We start from the raw sequence: 16209 nt of genomic DNA, 5'->3' as shown, positions 1-16209 counted from the left end.
CAGTATCCTCAAAAGTACAAAAGTAGTATGCATAACTTGGTGGTAACTAACAGTTCTCTAATTAGATACAAGACCTGCCCAACAAGAAGGAAATCACACCTGGTACTGGAAACACAGGACTAGGACTGTTACAGATCTTGAAAAAGAACCTAGAAACCACCACTTTACTGAGCTAGTATAGTAAACTATATTATGAACATTTATCCTTATACCCACAGGTAAGTATAGCTCTTACTCCTCATCTAAGAAATGTCTTCTTGTAACAGACAGAAATCATTACAGAAAACCACAACTAATCAAAATGTAGAGAACAAGTGACTACGTGGTTCTCAACCCCAACGGATAAATATAGATAAATACAGAACACAGACTCAGGGATTGTAGGGGAAGAAGTGGTGGAAAGATTGTAAGAGGCAGGAAACCAGGAAGTTTGCTGTGAGATGTTATCTCCTAGAACTGTCAAAGAAACTGTACCCATGAAGTCTTATCAATGTGGCTTTCTAAACAAGACGTGAACAAGGAATACCCCCAATAAACATGATAACATGAATTAGGAATCTACAGGCAAACAAGGAATGCTGACAGTAGGAGAAATAGTCTTCCCCAGGGAAGAGTCCTCAAATTGGTTTTCTAACACCAAATGGCAAACCCTGAAATCACATCCATATAAGTAACATAATATGGGCTGAGCAGCGGTATTTACATATTTAGGGAATATATACATATATATCTAATAGCAATTAAAGAAAGAGAGAATGTCAATCTGAGAAAGGGTAGTAGGATTTGCATTAGAAGGATTGGAGAGAGGAAAAGGATGGGGGGATAATGTAATATAATTATGTTTTAATTTTGAAAAGTAAATAAAAAAGATAAATGTAAACCACATAAAACCTACTATAACAGTAGCAGCCATTGAACTATCTGGTTTTCCTGAAAACTCCAGCAAACTCTGAATATCTTGGGTGTAGCAATTTCTCCAAGTTGTTGCAACAGATTTTCATATACTTAGAACTATGAAAATAAGAGCTACTGATAACCTCATGGTTGTAGAGGCCTGGGAATATGGTATCCAGAATTCTGTATTGTTTTAATAAGTGCCCCCCAAGTTACTTTTACTTGTACATAATGTGCAGACCTAGGTAATGCTATTCACATAGCCTTCAATGTTGAACTGGCATTCTATGGTCTTTTATTCTGCCCAGTATTCATTGCCTATGTATTCTCTTTATTGCTTAAGAATTCTGTTTATTGCATTCTTTTTCTTCTCCCTTCACTAAAATATAGATGCCCAGGGTTTGTTTTTTGCCTTACCTTCAAAATGTAGGATAGAGACTATCTGTGGTAGGTGGTTCAAAAACATTTGCCAAGTAATAGTAAATCAGAATATAAAAGATTCTTTCAATTCTTGTTAAAAATAAATTCATGGATTACCAATCAGTAAATGCCTTCTTTCTGCAAGTTATTTTACTAGAAGCTAAAAAAAAATATATTCAGAAGGCTAATTAGGGCAATAATGTAAACTTCAGAACTCCTTTTGTCTTAAAACAATATATATTAGGGTATATAACTTAATAAATGTTCTTTCTTAGAAAAGCTTGTGACTGCAAATGACAGCTCTGCACATTTATTATGCTGGCTCTGCAGTTTGATTTCAGAATGCCCTCAGACCTCCTGCTTTATGTTGATGTGTTTGTTGTCATCATGGGTTCATTGTGTCATCAAATGGGACAACATGCTCTCTATTTTGAACACAGAGACACTGAGATACAGCAGTAGGATGTGTCATGCCAAATTACAGGCAGACTAGAAAATAAACCAATAAGAAAGAAGCTCTGGTCCAGATGGTACTGAAATGAGCGGTTACCTTTTAAAGCTCTACTGAGCATCCCATTCACGAGCTCTGTCAGGTTGAACGCAGACAGATCAACTGACCTTGCTGGGAGTTCTGGAAGAGAATCAAAAATATCTCTGGTGGGATTTTTCTCAGCTGCAGAAACAGTTTCTCATTTCCAAAATTGGATCAGAACTTCTTTAGGCACATGCTGAACACAGACCAAGTGCCAGACACAAGGGGCTCAGAGGTAAGCAGCAACTCATGCCAGGAGCTCAGTAGGTGACAGTCAGTGACATGTACTGTTACTCACATAGCACTTGCTTCCAGTGACTGTTTTATCTCTGCGTTTGGAGAGACCAGGAATTGACAGACTACTTCTCATTCATAGTGGGAGGCCCAAGGCCATCCTGAGAGTTCTCAGCACCTCTGATTTTGGAAATTGTGTTCTGGTTCATACATGGACCCAAGCCTGGTAGGGTACTGGCATCTAATAAAATATTAGTAAATTTTCCACAATTTCAATGTATGGGTTTCATCCTCAAAAATGCATATTTAATAGAACCCAGACATCAGTACGGAACAATTAAGTCCCCCAGGAATTGGTGTATACAGCTATATGGGAAAGGCTACCAGTTAAAAGATTTCCCACCTCCCAGGTGTTACTTGAGTACCTAGAAACATTAGTTGAGGAGGCTGACAGAGTGGTTGATGGTCTTCTTTATAGTACTAAAAACATTGTTTCCAATGTTTACCTCATGCTGAGATGGTGTTACCCCTGCTGCATTGGTTGGGAGTTCTTTTACAGAAGTGGGAAAAAAATGCTTAGCAGTCTAGATTCCCATAGCCTGGCAAGGTCAGCGGAAGACTTACCAGTGGTTGCAAGAACCTGTACCCCCTTTACCAGCTTCTCATTTCCTTTGAAGGCAGACTCTGGAAAAGGAAAACCTTTTGTGACACAATGGAAGTCTCTGTTCCCAGTCCCAGAGGTATAAAGAAGGCTTGGTTGATTCTCAGGCTCAACAGAATAAGGACATTGAGAGACCCTGAGAAAGGAAGAGCCTAGGTCTTCCTTCACTTACTGGTAATTCAGTTTCAGTTCTAGTCTTCTGACTGGCTATGGTCTAGAGAACCATATACTCATAAATACTCACAATGCCGAGTGTCTAATCTACCTAGCTCATTAACTGAATCAGGAAACTGGGCTTCGGAAAAGAGAGAAACTGGCCTGACATTGCACACCAAGCTGTGGGGCAAATGGCTGAGAACTCACTTCCTAGAGCTGCAGTGCAATGGATTTCACAAACATCAGGCCAGCTACCTATGAATTTCTGGCTTCATGAAGCTTTTTGACTCTGACTTTGGAAGCAGGAGACTTATGAACAATGACAGTAAGTGTTATGAACACCTCTACTAGGGTACTAACCAGGCCAGAGGGGAGGGAAAGGCCTCTTTGAGGCAGTGGCTGACCCGGAGGACTAGTCACTTTGAACTAGAGGATGGATAATCACATACGCATGTTGCTATCACTGTTGCAGAGATGACTCTTCATGTAAATTACATATATATGCAGAAGAATGACGGTAGAGAATCTGAAAACGTGCCCACCATTCCTGAGTTGGTCGCCACTAGGGCTGGCCTCTGTACCTGCTGTGTAAAGGAAGGATCCATGTTTCTCCTTCCTGAGACCCAAGTTTCCAGACTCTGAAACAGAAGCTTCCATTAGTGACATAGTGCCCGAGGACACCTTCTCACACAGTATGTAACATCCTTAAAGATCATCTTGTCCATCACACCTTTGAAGGATGGAGAGACAAAGACCCTGAGAATTTATGTGATGGAACCAAGTTCCATAGCAGACAGAATTCAACGTAAAACCAAAACGCAGGCAGATGAGATCTTTGTTAGGACAACTTTGGGATGATTTTCATCTTGATTCAGATTTCATTATAGTAAAAAGATACAATATGAGATCAATTCCTTTACTGTATTTTAAAAGTTTATTCTGTGACAGTTTCACACATGTGTGTATGTCCTGGTCACACTCGTACTTCAATCTCTCTAATCCTCCTCCTCCTCCTTCCTCTTATGCTGGTTGCCAAGTCTTTCACATCTTTTTATTTTGTTTTGTGTTCCCCTTGGCTTAATCAGGGCCAGACAGTACATCACAGAACATGGTCAACTTCCACTGGCTACATCATCAAAGAGAAGGACTTCCTATCTTCCAGCAGGACTCGACTGCCATTAGTTATAAAATGATTCATGTGAGATAGTTATTGATAAACATGCTGCTGATTAACCCAATTAAATCTTTTAGTCCTTTCATTAATGCCCAAACCAAGAGCAGGCTCATGCTTCTGAAAAGTCTCTTGGACACCAAACCCAGGCACAGGGATTTAAAAGATAAATACATAATTGGTTTCATCAGTGTTCAAGGGAAGGATTGTATTAGTGAGGCATTTGGGGGCAGCCTAGTAACACCTGCTTTTTTTGCAAAGCTCAGCATTCTTTTCCAGGCACTACATAATGTGTGAACTATGGTCCAGGTCATGGACAATCCAAGAAAGGTTGCCAAAGCAAAGGCTCTACGTCTAGAAGGTTAAGTGACCAGGCAGGCACAAAGGTAAGTTAGGATGTGATGGTGTTACCTAAGTCATTGCAGCTATCCTGGTCAGGCCCCATGAGCCCCTCTCCCAGCTATAACTGAATGTTTATTGGCTTAGTCCGGTGTGAGCCCAATGAAGGCAAAAGCAACGGATGTTAGTTCATGAGTGCACAGACACATCATACCCATAAAACAGCATTTCATGGCCATCCTCATTGCCCCGCTCTGACTTTCTTTCTGCCCGATCTTCCACAATGCTCCCAAAGCCTCCTCTACATAAATTTTTACTTGAGAAAAATCTCTGACCAAACATCATCTACCTCCCTCCTTTCCTACCTTCCTTCTTTCCTTCCTTCCCTATCTTCCTCCCTCTTTCTTTCCTTCTTTTTGATATTGTGCTTGTTGATAATTTAATATAACATTTTATTAATTCTTTGAGGGTTTCGTACATGCATATAATGTATATTCACACCCACACCTCCTTCTCCTAACTCCCACTCCACTGTTAGGTAGCAGTCTTCTCCTAGAATAAAGCATTCTGTCCTGCAGACAAGTTCATTAAGGCAGAAAATAAAGAATTCAGAACAGCATTAAGAATTCCCTTTAACTGTCCAGATTCGCTAGGTTCCTTCCTCTCCAGGACAACATAACAGTAAAGGCTACTGAGAGACATTTTCCAACAAGCCCACCTCGCTGGCTGAAGCAGAGACCAGCTGAATTGCCTGGAAGAAGACAACACCTATTATGCTATTACCTTTTATTACTTCTGATTTCCTTTGATGTTGGAATTAATCTCAACTAAAAGGGAGAAAATTAGAGGCTCAAGCAGAATGAGTATTTGTGAGGATTTATCACGTTCATACACAATATATTGGTACAGCTGGTGGCTTTGGAGAAAGAGAAGAGGTTTCTTGAGGAAGCATTTTAACCGCGTGCACATTTTCTACCATTTGCCTTCTGAAGCATTGGATTACTCTCCCTAAAAGTAAAATTTAGAAAATAAAGAGAAACTGCCATTCTCGATAAAAGCCCAAACAATTATTAAAGAAGTTATCTTGCTTATCTTTTACATTCGGAACGGATGTGCATCTTGGGCTGCTCTGTGGGGTGGTTTGCAAGGCACGTTTCATAGGTAGTCCAATTTCATAGCAGGAAAACCAGGAAAAGTAGAGGTGAGCGAGCTATTTCAAAGGTGATGATGGCCAACAACAATACTTCCATTATAACCTCTTATCCTCGGACGGAATACCACTGTGTGTGCAGTTAGTAAGATCCCCAGATGAAAAGACCCAGAGAGCTCCGGGAATCTGCTAGAGGTGAGTGAACTGGGAGGCACAACTCCCCATTTACCTGTTGTAGGTAGGAGAGACATTCCCTTATCTTTCTTGCCTTCTCCTTTGAGACCAGATGCTAAAATTAAAAAGTTAAAAAAAAAGTTTTCACCAGAGAAGTGACAATGTCGACACAACATCACATAGGACTTAGTCTGAGTTAAATATTTCTCCATATGAGAGAACTGCTCTCTAGAACTGTGATATGATTTATTCAAGATCTCCCTTGTGTTTTGTTCATTTAATCGTTAGTCATCGCATATTTACCAAAGATAAATACGATTGAGACTGTTACTCAGCATGAGAATTTGTTAGCTACTGTGTGTGTTGGAGAGAAAGGAACTCAACAGTAAAAAGGGTAATAATTATAAATGTGAATGCAGATGACAGGGAGCCTGATCACATCTCAGTCACATGGAAGTGTGCCCTGGGAGGGCATGGTGAACTGAAATCTGAGGCTGAACAGTATCTGGGTAGGACCTAAGTGGCTGAGAGCTGTTCCACATACAGAGAATAACATGTGCCCCAGTTGACATTATCCATGAGTGTTTCTCTATAGAGCTGACTCAAAGGTCAAGGTGTTGGAACCTAGAGAAAGAAGGAGGTGGGCATTTATGGGAGTTGGTGAAGACAAAGTGAGCAAGGTCATATGGACCACATAAAGGACGTGGAATGATATCCAAGCACAGTAAGTCATCCCTGACTTTGTGGGGAATAAGGGTGGGAATCATGGAGGAATACAATCAAGTGATGTAATCATCTATATATATAAAGATCGATCACATGGGCTGACAGGTAGAGAATGGAACAAAAGGAGAATTAATGAGCTAATTCAGAAGATTTCCTTGGTGGGAGAGCAAACAAAGGATGGTGATGTGAACAGGATGCTAGAGGAATAGAGCCTTCTATGACACTCGAGTACATGATTGTGTATTTTGATGTTTGATCCAAGTGTTTTGATCAAAGTGCTTAAGATTTTGCATTAAAATATTGCTGGGATTCTTCAAGCACAGTAATAGCTTTGTACAACACACAAAAAAACAGACACTCGGGAGTGAACGGCCCACCTGTATTCCAGAGAGAGAGGATACAGGCGAGGCCCATGCACAGTCTCACTGGAGGGCAATGCAGCAGGAAGCTCAGCATGCTGGGAAGCTCTCTCCACCTATAGCAAAACACCTATAGTTAGCACCTATAGTTAGCGCTCTGATATAGAATCTGCTCTGTGAACAGCGCTGGGGAAGTCACTAGCACATCATCTCATCAAAAATCATGTCAGTTTGTGCAGAGATAACAAATGGACACCATGGTTTCTTTTGCTTAAATTTGAAACAAAGCTCTTTTTAAAATTAATCTCCATGTTTGATTATGGAGAGGGAGCTCTAGCCCACAAAGTTACTAAAGAACTGCAATTAGTGGACTCTCTACCATCATGTAGCTTTCTACCTAGTAACCTGCTAGCTGTGGACTGCTTAGCTGTGGTCGTAGTGGGAGGGGAGAGCTGGTGGGTTAGGTACCACCATTTGTGTGCTTGGGTGGAAGGGATAGGCTTGTTTATAGTTAGAGTCTGTGTCTGAATCATGCCTCTCTGTGACTGAAGGGCATGTGGTAGTATGGGTAAGGTTTGCACGTATATTCAAAGGGGCATTCACACAGTTTCTGAGATGAGAAATAGCCTCTAAAGACAAAATATTACCTCTAATGTTACTATTAATATATTAAATGCTACAATTATGAATGGAGGTGACTATTACAACTTGTTGGACTTTGTGGATTTGGTGCTTGCCCTCTTGGAGAGTTTATTCTGTAGCATGACAACTAGGGCAGAAAACAATATAGCATGGTAGTTCATGTAGAACATAATAGATTTATAATAATGACAAAAAATGTTTTGAGCACTTTCTGTGTGCCACATGCCACACAGAACATTGATGTACATTTTCTCTCATTGAAGTGAAATCTGATCAGCATTCTCTCCAGCTTAGGGCATGAGGATGATGGATAGGGGATGAAATATGGTGAAGTAACTGCTCCAGGACATAGATCATAATGGCAACGTTACTGTGCCCTGCTGGCCTTTGTATATAAAATGGACAGTTGAAAGTTTATTCTGAAGGTTACATAGGACCATGAAATCCAGTGCCTAGCGCAATTCTTGGTCTAGAATCGTGCCTAAGGATATTAACTGTTTCTCATTCCATTATCTTCTGCTCTTTACCTCTCCCCTTCCTCTTCTGCATTGCCACAACTGTAGAGCCACCAAAATGATGAGCAAAAACAAATTCATATCAGGATAAGTCACTGCAGCTCTACAATAGTTGCACATATCCTGTTGATCACCGATCATGTAAAAAATGTCCTTTTACTAATAGTATGTTAAACTTCTTTACCTTAAGACCACAATTCCCGGGCGGTGGTGGCGCACGCCTTTAATCCCAGCACTCGGGAGGCAGAGGCAGGCGGATCTCTGTGAGTTCGAGACCAGCCTGGTCTACAAGAGCTAGTTCCAGGACAGGCTCCAAAACCACAGAGAAACCCTGTCTCGAAAAACCAAAAAAAAAAAAAAAAAAAAAAAAAAAAGACCACAATTCCCGCTGATTTAGCTCATGGAGGAAGTAATTAATTTTCCTTCAATTTAGGGTTCCATTAATCTCCATTCCTGGATCAACTATATATTAGGAGGACAGTGCGCAGAAGCGGATGAAAACAGGGGGAACACAGTTAAGCTGAGTTTGAGACAAACAACGAGTATTACTTTAGTGTTTCTCATTCAGTGCTCAAGATAAGCCTGGTTTGGACAGGCAGGCAGAGGGTTCTTGAAAGAATTGCACCGTTTACACAGTAGATGGACTGTACCTGAACCGATCACTTCTGCCCTCTTCAGTCTTCCTTTGCACACCAGGGCTACTGTAGGGCAATTTAGAACACGGGGTAGGGAACACGTGGCCAAGTCAGGTGCACTCCATTTGACTTTTGAGCTGAGCTTTGTAACCTGGTTCTAACTGGACCTTCCCTCCACCCAAAGAAACCAAGGCTTTCGACACGGGTATTTCAAAGCATGGTGTCTACACTCATCATTTCAAAGTGTACTGTTTGGCCTTCATATGCTTGTGTAGTTTTGCTTTCTATTAACTTCTTGTTCTATTGAACTATTATCTGAAAAGATATAAGGGATGATTAAGATTCTTTTGTATTTAGGAAAAGTTAATTTTGTTGCTGAGAAGGTGGTCTATTTTAGAAAAAATTCTTGGTTCTGTTTCTGTTGGGTGGAATGTTCCATAGTTGCCTGTGAAATCTATTTGCTCTATGGTACACTTTACCTCTGGGATTTCCTTACTGGTTTTTACTTGAAAAATTACATGTAGATAAGTGCAGGGTATTGAAATCACCACTATTACTGTGTCAGGATCTTTTACATCTTTTAAGTATTTGTTTTTATAAAATTAAAAATGCTAATGTCTGATACATATGCTTTTATGATTATATTTTCTTAATGAAGTATGTCTCTTAGTAATATATAGTATCCTTCTTTATCTCCTCTAAAGAAAAAGAAAGCATGGAGTCTAGAGCTAGACTTCTTGAACTTAGACCCTAGTTCTGCCATTTTTTAGCTGTGTAGGTTATTAAAACTATTTGTTTCTCAGTTTCTTTCTTCAGAGCTGTGATGAACATTAAAAAAATGTTCTCTGTGTATATATCAGGAGACAACATCTTGCAGAGAGAGAGCTATCCTAGCTGTTCAACCAATGATGTGATGTTCAAGAACATTGGTACTTTAATAAGCGAACAAATAATTTTCTCTGTGTGATAGATTTATAGTTTTCAAGGTTGTATCTTATAAAATGTATATCAGCTATCAAATATTTTTCTTTAAAACTGTTCTCATTATTCAGCACATTCCCCCTGGCCATTATGATATCTAAGAACCACTGTTCCTTCAGTGAAACTTGCATAGAAGCAAAGCAACAGTTTTAATGACAAGAGTAAAGTCCCAAGGGATTAAGCTACCTGAAGACATGGCACTTTGGCACATGCTTTGTTTTGAGCTGAAAGTTATTGAGAATTGAGAGATACAGGAAATAACTTTTTCAAAGATCCCTGTCTCTGACACAATGCACCCATTTTCAGTAAATGAATTTTGCCATAAATCCCATGTCTAGGGGTACTTTCATAGCCATAAAAACTGGCAATGAGATGAGCCTGCACAAGCAGCTCTTTAGAGTAAGCCTTGTCTTTAGCTTGCTTCCTCTTACCTTCTCATTGCACACCACCTCTAGAAGCTCAAATGACCCTTGCTTTGAATATATTAATTACCTCTTCATCATGGTACTGACCTCTCACTAAAAGAACACGAGTCTCTGGCTTTAGTTGCCTCTTTGGGGTTTTTATTTCATTTCTGTGAGTACTGACATAAGCAGATGAAGTACTCCACTTTATTTAATCTAATTTTTGTTAGCTCAATTTGCAGAGCCCCAGGCGTTGCTACCAAGAAGCAAAGTACTGACTGGTAGACTGTCTTCCATGTACTAAGCCTCCATGTTTGGATACAACTGTGTATTTGTTATTATTTTAAATGCCTACCATATTAGACAGGTAAGACCTTTTATATAGTATGAAGACCAAAAGACTGGAGGTAGAGTCCTTACTCATTTCATGGCTACATGTCTTCTAAAAGGAGAGCCGAGTGGCTCATGTCTACAAACTCAGCCTACAAGTGGTAGAGGTAGGAGAATCATTATAGGTTCAGAACCAACCTAGCTTACATAGCAAGTTCAGACCAGACTGGAATACAGTGTGAAACCCTGTTTCAAACATATAAAAAAAATCAAAATTAAGCCCAAAACAAATCAAATCCAACCCAACCCAACCCAACCCAACCCAACAACATAACACTAAAGAAGAGAGCTGGAAATTCATTCCTACCTGCAAAATATCTCCCTAGAATGCCATGAAAACTAATGATGAAAACCAAATTGATGACTTCCATACATTTTACTGAATAAAAGGGCCAGAAACCCAGGAGACATATATAAAAGGTTATTAAAGCAGATAAAAAAGGTTATTAGGACAGATGAAATAGGCTATTGAGTCAAGATCAGCCCAAGAGTCTCATAATGTTAAACCACAATACTTCCTTACTTTTTCAACAACAGCTCTGATGTTGGTGGCACGAGCAGTAAGAACGAAACTTTGAGAGTCTTAGTCATGAATGTTCCATGTGTTCCATGAATGTTCACTGCTTCCAGTGAACAAGGGTCACAAATCACTGACGTTTAGCTTGAACAGACAAGTGCAAGTTTCCCACTGCACCGTGAAGGGCTGAAGATGCTCATTTACTGCCGAAATTACAGTGAGTCATAGAAAAGAAAAACTCATGCAAATATCCAACAGGCATGAGCATCCACGATGATTGTGAGCTATTTAATTCTCCATACATTTTCATGGTTATTTGCTCATCTGATCTCTAGCTCAGCACCAGCTCCCTCGTCTTGGAGAGCAAGTAGAGGCTGAGTAAATAATTGCTTGAGGCCATTAAAACAGTGATAACAGGCATGGGTTTTAATCTCAGACAGCCACCTCTACAGCCTGTAGAGCAACTCAGACAGGTGAGAGTCTGTCTTTTCAAAATATCTAATGAAGAGCAAGAGTCTCCTGGCAGGACTGTCACATATGATAATCCACTGGTTTTCAAAGCCACTCTCACATTAATTTTTATTATCCGTATTCTGGAGTTTGAAGAAACTGAAGCTCAGGCAGTAGCCATTTCAAGGCACCAGAAAGCAAGGAATTGTGTGTTTGCTGTCCGCGTCCATGAGGGCTTTGAGTTTGACTTGAAAGAGAAATTTAAATTTGTCAGCAGCTACCTTGCTGTTAATACATCTTGGGGCATTCTTTCTTTATGGCTTCAGTTTCTTGTATTGAAGGCCATGTTTTCTTTATCTTAGAAGTGAGGATAATCTATCTCACTGGCTCAGGAATGCTTTAAGATTCTAATCAATACCATAAAGGAAATGGAAAGCAACAGATTGAAATCAAAGAACAGAATCTTTGCTCAACACAGTGGAGATGTGGCAGAAAGGACTCTCCTATCCCTCAGCCTCCAGGATCCAGGACACAGGAATTATAGCATTCCGTGGCTGGCTTCCAGCTTTCGGGGTGAAAAGACCAAAGGCAGCTTAAAATATCTATAGTATACGACTCACCGGTCTCCTGAGCAGGATGAATGACTTCAAAGAGCTTAGACAGCCAAGGAGATTAACAGTGAGGTCAGAATGGCGGGGTTTATATGAGTTCTTAGTGAAAGATACAGGGGGTGGGGATGGGAAAGGGCTTCATAACTCTGCTTTAAATCCTCCAGGGGAAAAAAGAATAATAATCCTCCCCAAAACTCTGGGCAGTGAGAGGATCATCTCCATCAGAGAAAAATGCCTGTGTGATAAGCTGAACAGAATCCGTGAGCTAGATGACAAAGCTGCGATTCAACCCGGGATGGGAAAACTTCCCTGACAGCAATTACTGGGCCAGGGGCGGGGGTGTGGATAGCACAGAAGGAAGCAGGTGATGAGTCCCTCTTCCTGTCCTGGATGTCTTTGGGCCCAATATCACCTGGCACATAGCCAGCAGACTTCTGAAGAAGGGGCCAGACTGAGGTCAAGGTTGCCAGACCCCTAGAGCAGGAAAGTCAAGCCAGTCAACTGCCCCTGTGCACAAGGCTTTCGAACTCAGGAAAGATATCAAGTTTTAAAGAGTTGTGTGTGTGTGGGGGGGGGTGAATCAAAAGAGTAGCTTTTGACATTAAAAACTACATAGACAAATTTCAGGACTGATGGCTGTGTGTGGGGTAAAACCACTATATGACGTAGATTTCCCTAGATCCAGAGGTATCCCAGTAAGCAAGCGAGGGTCCAGGTCTACAGGCCTGATGTTTCTATTTGGGGAGATTGTTGGTTTTCTCAAGGTCACTTGGTTGATCTACAGAATAGAGATCATAATGGTGGCTATTGCATGGGATTGCTGTATGGACATAGGAGTCATACAAACCGTCACAGTGGTATTTCTTAGAAATTACCCACTGACAGCTTGGGAAGCCTGCATTTCTGATCTTTTGATTGTTTCCTATGAAACACAATGGCTGTGCTCATAACAGTCTTAGGAGAGGCAGCAAGAACAAAAGCCACAGCCACTGCTGTGTCTCCATGGTTGTGTGGCTTTGGGTACTTTACTTAACCTCTAAGCCCCATTTTCTTCATACTTGAAAGTGCATTGATGGTTAACTCTTTCTAAACTAGACATTCATATAATGCATGTAAAGCAGACCCATTATATTGACTCCTAGTTCTCTGAGATGATCGACTCACTTCAGTGAAGCTCATATCCAAGATCTTAGCTCTTAGCACCATCTCTAGTCCTTCATTTCCTCAAGCCTAAACTCTATGTACTGTGTGAGCATCGTATCCTAATACCTCTACTACCATCAAGCCTTTTGCTATTTTTATTGGACACAGCTTCACCTTCAATGAATTTTCATTGTTAATTGACACCCCAGTTTTATCTAACCTGAACCCCAGGTCGAACTCACACTAGGCCAGTGCTTCTCAATCTGTGGGTCATGACCCCTTTGGAGGTCACATATCAGATATCCTGCATATCAGATATTTGCATTATGATTCATAACAGTGGCAAAATTAGAGTTATGAAGTATCAGTGAAATAATTTTATGATTGGGGCACAACATGAGGCACTGAGGTAATAGGTCGCAGCATCAGGAAGGTGAGAACCACTGCTCTAAGCCGTTCGTGGTCTGTTCATCTGACTCGGCCTGAGTTTTGCTGTTTGCCTGCAGAGGCATCACATAGTGTCAGGAAGTGCTGCCCCTGGGCTTGTTACTGAACATTTAGGTAACGGAGGCTCTAACACTCCACTTTAACATTCCTAAATTATGAAGGAAAAGAGGAATTTGCAAAGGAAAGTTGACTTCTTTAGTTTGGCCAAACCAGAGAGAGGGAAAAATCTACCTTCCTCTCTATTATGTCTGTGAGTATCTCACAATGTATAGAAAAACAGGAAGCAGAGGTCAGACATGTAAATTTAGCTAAGACATTTTGATTCTTTCCTGTGGGGAGGTAAGGTTTCAGGCCTGGCAGAATTCTTTCTCCCTAAGTCCATTCCTTTAATTATTAAATTTTCCTTTAGTTATTAAAGTTTAATAGGTGAAGGGTGGAAGGTTTTGTGTCTTTCTCTCTGGAGGACAGTTTCAGTTCCATCCTGCACATCCGCTAAACACAACTCACAGGTGAAATAAGGGTGAGTGTATGATAGTTGAGGTGAGGGGCTTAAGTGTCTTTAGAATTCTGCCTTTCACAGGGGACCATAGTGACTGTGGTTCAACACCCCAAAATGACAGCTAACTCAAACATCTAACGCTTGCTGTTTTATGAACAAACAAACCCAACAAGTAGAGAAGAACGGATAAAAAGAAATATGCTTATTTACAATTTTGGTGAGAACTAGGAAGAGAAAAATTCTCAGTTTCTCTCTACTTTTCCTGTACTAAGGGCTGCAGTTTATAGAAAAGATGAAACAGGAGCCAGGAGATACACATATATAGATTCAGCTGAGACAAGTTACCAGAATCTCTCTCTGGCAGTTCCTGTTTGGCTGCCAGGGCTTCAGGTTGTCGTCACCTCAGCATGGGATTGCCTAGAGAAAGTTTCTGTGTGTGTGTGTGCATGCGTGTGTTCGTGCGTGTGTGTGTGTGTGTGTGTGTGTGTGTGTAGGACATGTTTAACCATGTCTTCACCTGTCACTCTCCACCTTATAAACTCATCCTCATGAGCATGAAGATATGCTGTATTTTTTAAATAAAACAAATGTCTCCTGTATCCTCACATCCCTTACAGCTCTCCATCTCTTCCTTGTCCTTTCTGGTGACAACTCTCAGATGGGTTCCATTTACTCAGACCCTTCAACCCTCCACTTCTTCTAACTCAAGTCACAGCAAACAGAAATGACCCCAGCATGGGTCCCAGGACTTCCAAGTGGCTGACTGTCTTCTCACACGTTTCATCAGCATTCGGTCCCACTGGCTGCCAGCCTTCCCTTGAGATACCCAGAGCTTGATTTGCTCAACGGTTCACTCTCTTGGCTTTCTTTAGTCAGGTGTTCACAATCAGTTCACTTTGCTGGTTCCTCCTCATCATCTTACTCTCAGTCCATAGATAGCTCCTTTTGTTCTCTGTGCTTAGTTGCTGGGTGACTCTACCATGTCTTATGATTTTATAGGATTTTCATGAGAATTTGAAAAATGTGAATTTAAACACACATGTGCCATGATATGCACAAGGAAACCAGAGCCATCTCAGGTGTCTGTCTTTGCCTTCTCCCTTGTTTGAAACAGGGTTTCTTGTTGCTCTTCTTGTTCTTTCTCCACTAAGCATTCTAAACTAGGTGGCCCGTGTGCTTCTGGGGATACTCCTGTTTCTGCCTTCCATTTTCCTCGAGAAATGCTGGGAGTACAGATATGTGATATTATGTTTAGTTTCATATGGGTTCTGGAGACTGTAACTCAATGAATCTAACTTGACACTTTCCTGGCGAGTACTGAACCCATTGAACCCTTTCTCTAGTCCTTATAGTCCTCAGCTGCTCTAAGTACGCACAGTTCTCATATGAATTGTTGCCAACATGATACTGTTCCTGACTAACCTCCCTGTTTATATCTTGTTCCCTTCAGGCATTTTCAGTAGAGTAGCCACAGACGCCATTTTCAATATAAATAACATCTCATCATCCTCGGCTCAAAGTCTTGCGCCAAATCCCTCCTGACTGAGAATAAAAGCTGCTAACAGCCTATCAGCCCTCTATGACTTGACCCCTGTTACCTCAATTTCCTCCCATTGTCCTCCTGCCTCTGCTAATTCCCTTAGCCTTGAACTCACCTGAGACTGATCTGGCCAGAACCAGAAGACCACCTGCCACGAATGTTTTCAAACCAGAGGTCGGGCCAGGATCCAGGACAATCATACTTTTCTTAGGGAAGATATCTTACACGTCCCCAGTGTGGGGATGTCAGTGCTCATTGTAGGAATACAATCTTGGACACAATAGCAGATTCCCAGGAGCATCTAGGATGGGAGGCTATGAAAGGGCTATTGCTCCATTTATGCAGATGGAAAGGGATTTTCTCAGGAATATAAATTTTCAGGTCTATCTAACATGCACTTGATACTCATGTGACCGAGTTTTGTTGGGGAATGACATGGCAACAAGGTGAATGATGTTCCCACAGCCACAAACTGTCCATAGGTCTTTCCCTTGCAGCTAGATGCTGACCTAGATTAAGAGCATTGGTGATGGCCCTTGTTCCAAGAGACTCCAGGCACTAGGTATCCTTCTGTTAAGAATGGTTGTCAGCTTGCCTAAAGCTGTCCTACACCGCCATT

At 41.1% G+C, this 16209-nt stretch overlaps 1 protein-coding gene across 1 annotated transcript in view; it reads right to left on the bottom strand.

Annotated features, from left to right (window-relative positions):
• Hhla1 (HHLA1 neighbor of OC90) overlaps positions 1–6913 on the bottom strand; it is a 33183-nt gene extending 26270 nt beyond the window's left edge. Inside the window, exons 1-5 of the mRNA XM_075963608.1 lie at positions 6835–6913; positions 5787–5846; positions 3479–3535; positions 2705–2764; positions 1865–1945 (exon numbers count right to left, since the gene is read on the bottom strand). Of these exons, the coding sequence (XP_075819723.1) occupies positions 1865–1945; positions 2705–2764; positions 3479–3535; positions 5787–5846; positions 6835–6913 (337 nt within the window). The remainder of the gene's footprint in view (positions 1–1864; positions 1946–2704; positions 2765–3478; positions 3536–5786; positions 5847–6834) is intronic.
• Positions 6914–16209: the final 9296 nt, after the last annotated feature.

Source organism: Microtus pennsylvanicus, chromosome 2, assembly GCF_037038515.1.
Source record: "Microtus pennsylvanicus isolate mMicPen1 chromosome 2, mMicPen1.hap1, whole genome shotgun sequence".
Classification (NCBI taxonomy): Eukaryota; Metazoa; Chordata; class Mammalia; order Rodentia; family Cricetidae; genus Microtus; species Microtus pennsylvanicus.
This window is presented reverse-complemented; position numbering and strand designations above follow the sequence as displayed.